We start from the raw sequence: 5,616 nt of genomic DNA on the forward strand, positions 1-5,616 counted from the left end.
TATGTGGCTGGCGCCTTAGCCACCTGAGCCATAGGCGCCGAGCCCACTTGGCTATTTTTATTAAAGATGGTGTCTTGCTCTGACTCAGGCAGTCCACCTGCCTTGGCCTCCCAGAGTGGTAGCATTATAGGCATGAACCACTTCTCAATTGTGCCCGGCCTACACCTATCTAATTTTTAAGTTGCTTGTAGAGACAGGGTCTCAGTAAGATATTCTGTCTGGTCTCAAACTTTTGGCCTCAAACAGTCCTTGTACCTCACCTTCCCCAGGCACTGGGATTATAGGTGTAAGCCATTGCACATGACCTGTGATTCCATATTCAGTAAGTCTTTACAGAATTCTCTCTGTGAGTAGACATCATTTTGTAAGAGTTACTTCTCCCTGACCTTAGACTTAACCCTGGGAGTTATATCTTTTTAATCACATGGAGAATACCACACATAATACAGTCTTTTAGCTCAGGCTAAACTGTCGCTGAGAGTCTTTTTTTTTTTTTCTTTTTTTAAGAGACAGAGTTTCACTTTGTCACCCTCGGTAGAGTGCCATGGCATCACAGCTCATAGCAACCTCTAGCTCTTGGGCTTAGGTGATTCTCTTGCCTCAGCCTCCCAAGTAGCTGAGACTACAGGTGCCTACCACAACGCCTGGCTATTTTCTTGTTGCAGTTTGGCCTGGGCCAGGTTTGGACCACCACCCTTGGTGTATGGGGCCGGCGCCCTGTTCACTGAGCCATAGGCACTGCCCAGTCACTGAGAGTCTTACTCAGAAAATGTCATTCACAGAGTGGTAGGACATCTGGTCTGTTGGCTGTGTACAGAAAACTATGATGCTGCTGCTTAAGAGGGTGGCTTGATGAAAAGTTGTTTCTTTTAGGCTTTTTGTGGAGACAGATAACTTGAAATTATGATGAAACATTGGGGTTGCTCATAAGTTCATCACTTACGCGGGGTGATAGCAGTTGGAGTATTTTCCTATTTCTTTCTTATTGTGTATGTGTTTAGAATTGCAAGAAATAGCCTTAATTGTAATTTCAGCTATGTTCAATGGCCAACTGCTATTTGATAGACCAATGCATGTCAAAATGGTAAGTCAATAGGATCTTCTCCACAATATATATACCCAAATAAGTCTAGCAAAAATGTGTAATTATTATTAAGAGTATATAATGACTGGGCACCGTGGCTCATGCCTGTAATAATCCTAGCATGCAGCTTGGTGCCTGTGGCTCAAGCGGCTAAGGCGCCAGCCACATACACCTGAGCTGGCGGGTTCAAATGCAGCCCAGGCCCGCCAAACAACAATGATTGCTGCAACCAAAATAGCCAGGCGTTGTGGCAGGCGCCTGTAGTCCCAGCTACTTGGGAGGCAGAGGCAGGAGACTCCCTTGAGCCCAGGAGTTGGAAGTTGCTGTCAGCTGTGATGCCATAGCACTCTACCCAGGGCAACAGCTTGAGGCTCTGTCTCAAAAAGAAAAATCCTAGCACTCTGGGAGGCCAAGGTGGGTGGATTGCCTGAGCAAGAGTGGAGAAACCACCCCCCCATCTCTAAAAATAACTGGGGCATTATAGCAGGCCCCTGTAGTCCCAGCTACTTGGGAGGATGAGGCAAGAAGAATCTCTTAAGCCTAAGAGATTGCTGTGAGCTGTGACGCTACGGCATTCTACTGAGGGTGACGTAGTGAGACTTTCTCAACACGAAAAGAGCTCGGTGCCTGTGGCTCAAGTGGCTAAGGCCCCATCCACATACACCTGAGCTGGTGGGTTTCAATCCAGCCTGGGCCCGCCAAACAACGATGATGGCTGCAACCAAAAAAATCGCTGGGCGTTGGGCGGCGCATGTAGTCCTAGCTGCTTGGGAGGCAGAGGCAGGAGAATCCCCTGAGCCCAGAAGTTGGAGGCTGCTGTGAGCGGTGATGCCATAGCACTCTACCCAGGGTGACAGCTTGAGGCTCTGTCTTCAAAAAAAAAAAGAGTGTACATATGGCCACTATCCATCTATCCATTATTTATGGATTAGTCTAAGTTAAAAAGGGGTGCAGTAGTGCCTTGATCAAGTCTGTGATGAAATAACTTTTTTCACACAACTCTCTTGTCTTCTTTAGGTATTTTTTCTCTTTGCATAGTTGACTGTTAGGGAATCGTTCAAGAAGTCAGTTGAGTATCCTCCTTGAGCAGGTGAATAGTTATTTGTAGGTTTCCAGTTTCTAGAGTATTACAGCATAAGGCTTAGTTAGTTTTAAAACTGTTGTGAACATATTTAAGTCTTCGATTGAGACAGCTTTTAGAGGTCTGTTGAAATACTTATTCTCAATAAACGTAAATCCTACTATAGTTGTGCCAGAGATTAATAGTTGATATAAGTACGACTGGAACTAGTTGGGACTCAAATTTAGGGAAAAGGTAAAAGGAACCATTAAGTAGTTTTTAGTTCCTTTAAATATTTAAGTATTGAAAACTGGGTGAACCTTGATTGTATCTGGTTTCACTAAATACTTTAGTATTTAATAAATAAATGGATGCATGCGACTCAAGAGTCAAAAAAGCATGAAAAGATAGTGTGAGAGTTCCCCCTTGTTGTTCTTGCCCAGGTCTGTCCTGTCTTCCACAATGATATACATAAGGTATTGGGGTTTTTTTGTTGTTGTTTGTTTGTTTGTTTGTTTTTTCTGAGACAGAGTCTCACTATGTCACCTTCGGTAGAGTGCTGTGGCATCACAGCTCACAGCAATCTCTAACTCTTGGGCTTAAGTGATTTTTCTTCCTCAGCCTCCCAAGTAGCTGGGACTATAGGTGCCTGCCACAAAGCCTGGCTGCTTTTTGGTGCAGATGTCATTGTTGTTTAGCAGGCCCGGTTTGGGTTTGTGGCCGGTGCCCTAAGTACTGAGCTCCGGGTGCCAAGCCATGTGCATAGGTATTGTTAGCCCTCCTCTTGCCACTGAAGGTAATAGGCACATTCCTGCATGCCTTTCCTTTCTTACATATTATTCTTTGGCATAGATAAACCTTAATGTATTTAATCAGTCCTTTTGTTGATGGGGATTGTTTCTACCTTTTGCTGATATAAATGGTGTTGTGATAGTTACTGAGATTTATTTGTGTCTTTCTCTTTCAGGATGAGAGGGCCTTACCAAAGGGAGATTTTTTCCCTCCTGAGCGTCCACAACAACTGCCTCGTAAGTGTTCAAGTGATTATGGCTGAGATTTTGAATTGAGTTATAATTTCAGTACAATTCCACTTAAACTTGCATCAAGGTTGGCCTGCAATTCTCTTGGCTAGTTCTTTTCTATAGACTATTCAGGATGAGAGATGAACAGAGACATTCATGGTCTTTTTTTTTTTTTTTTTTTTTTTTGGAGACAGAGTCTCACTTTGTCACCCTCAGTAGAGTGCTGTGGCGTTACAGCTCACAGCCACCTCAAACTCTTGGGCTCAAGTGATTCTCTTGCTTCAGTCTCCTGAGTAGCTGGGACTATAGGTGCCCACCACAATGCCTGGGTATTTTTAGAGATAGGGTCTCACTCTTCCTCAGGCTGGTCTTGAACCTATGAGCTCAGGCAATCCACCTGCCTTGAGTTCTCAAAGTCCTAAGATTATAGGAGTGAGCCCCTCTGCCTGGCCAAGATTTACAGTCTTAAGAAGGGCTATTGGGGCGGTGCCTGTGGCTCAGTGAAAGGGTGCCTGCCCCATCTACCAAGGGTGGTAGGTTTGAACCCAGCCTCAGCCAAACTGCAACAAAAAATAGCTGGGCATTGGTGTGCGCCTGTAGTCCCCCAGCTACTTGGGAGGCTGAGGCAAGAGAATTGCCTAGGTCCAAGAGCTGGAGCTTGTTGTGAGCTGTGACGCCGCAGCACTTTACCACGGGCACCAAAGTGAGACTTCTGTCTCTAAAAAAAAGGGGGGAGGGTTATTAGGATTACCTTGTGGGGGCCAGCGCCTATGGCTCAAAGGAGTAGGGCGCTGGCCCCGTATGCCGGAGGTGGTGGGTTCAAACCCAGCCCCAGCCCAAAACTGCAACACAACAACAACAAAAAATCAGGAAATCTTCCAACATTGCTAATAAAGACGAATCTTAACATTAAAAAAAAAAAAAGGATTACCTTGTGGGTAGAAGCACGAGGTAGAGAATGTAGTTAGGCATTTGAAAGTGTCCTGGGAAAGGAAGAATCAAAAGCTGCAAAGGAAATTAAAGCCAGGCTGTACTGGATATAAAAAGAGATTGGTTATTACCATATTGCCCATCAATTCAAACTGTATATCTACATAAAAACTTGTGTGTGTGTCACAGTGGAATGAAGTACTGACACATTATAATGTTGGTGAACCTTGATTGCATCTGTAGGAAATAATTAGAATAGGCACATTCTTAAAGGCAGAAAGTATATTAGTGGTTGTCAGAGATTGCAGAGGGATAAGGTGGGAGTGACTGGTATTGGGGACGGGGTTTCTTTTGGGGACAATGGAAAGGTTCTTGAATTAGATGGTAGTGATGGTTGCATAGCTCTGACTGAATATATTAAAAACCACCGAATTGCATACTTTGGATGGATTTTATTATATGTGAAATATTCAGTATCAGTAAAAGAATTTTTATGAGGGAGGAGAAAAGGATTGGCTATTTGCAACATCCAGATCAAAATCTGTCTGGTAAAAGGGCTGGGTGCAGTGGTTCACACCTGTGATCCTAGCATTCTGGGAGGCTGAGGCCAATGGATTGCCTGAGCTCAGGAGTTTAAGAGCAGCCTGAGCAAGAGCGAGACTCTGTCTCTAAAAATAGCCAGGCATTGTGATGGGCACCTGTAGTACCAGATACTTGAGAGGCTGAGGCAAGAGAGTCATTTCAGCCCAGGAGTTTGAGGTTTGTGAGCTCTGATGCCACAGCACTCTACCAAGAGCAGCAAAGTGAAACACGGTCTCAAAAATAAAAAAAATCTGGTAAAAGAGAAGCCTCATCAGTTTGTCACTCTATGGGTGGAAGTGACTTGTACTAGTGCGAAGTCCTACATAAGTGGGGCTAGAAGGTGCAGCCTGAGCATAGACAACAGTAGGTATGAGGGTTCAGGGATTTGAGGGGGCAGGTAAGACTACCCTGGAGAAGATAGGTGTGGGGCCTATGTGCTGTGCTGGGTGGTAACTGTTAGGAGGGCCAGTACAGGCTTCTGGTCTGAAACAGTAGCTCAAGGAGAGCACCCCACTGACAGATTGAATTGAAAAGAAGTCTAAACCAGAATACTGACCATTGAGTGCCTTTATAGCTTAGGATTATGGTTACATAATGGAGGTGGATCTTTGAGGGGGAATGTGGTGAGTGACTTTAAGAGTGGAAGATGGTGGCTTGGCACCCATAGCTCAGTGAGTAGGGCACTGGCCGTGTACACCAAGACTGGCAAGTTCGAGCCAGGCCAACTAAACAACAATGACAACTGCAACAAAACAAAAATAACCTGACGTTGTGGCAGGCACCTGTAGTCCCAGTTTACCTGGGAGGCTGAGGCAAGAGAATAGCTTAAGCCCATGAGTTTGAGGTTGCTGTGATGTTACAGCACTCGAGGGTGACAAAGTGAGACTCTGTCTCCAAAAAAAAAAAAAAAAAAAAAGACTAGGGCGGCGGCCCCATAT

At 44.9% G+C, this 5,616-nt stretch overlaps 1 protein-coding gene across 5 annotated transcripts in view; it reads left to right on the forward strand.

Moving 5' to 3' along the window:
• The window catches only part of HNRNPM (heterogeneous nuclear ribonucleoprotein M), a 52,926-nt gene that overhangs the window by 30,426 nt on the left and 16,884 nt on the right, over positions 1 to 5,616 (forward strand). For all 5 annotated transcript variants that reach the window (XM_003793661.2, XM_023515443.1, XM_012807556.1 and 2 more), the window contains 2 exons: positions 1,035 to 1,084; positions 3,112 to 3,172. In XM_003793661.2, coding sequence (XP_003793709.1) covers positions 1,035 to 1,084; positions 3,112 to 3,172 — 111 coding nt within the window. The remainder of the gene's footprint in view (positions 1 to 1,034; positions 1,085 to 3,111; positions 3,173 to 5,616) is intronic.

Source organism: Otolemur garnettii, unplaced genomic scaffold (genome assembly GCF_000181295.1).
Source record: "Otolemur garnettii isolate 467f Iridium unplaced genomic scaffold, OtoGar3 scaffold00071, whole genome shotgun sequence".
Lineage (NCBI taxonomy): Eukaryota > Metazoa > Chordata > Mammalia > Primates > Galagidae > Otolemur > Otolemur garnettii.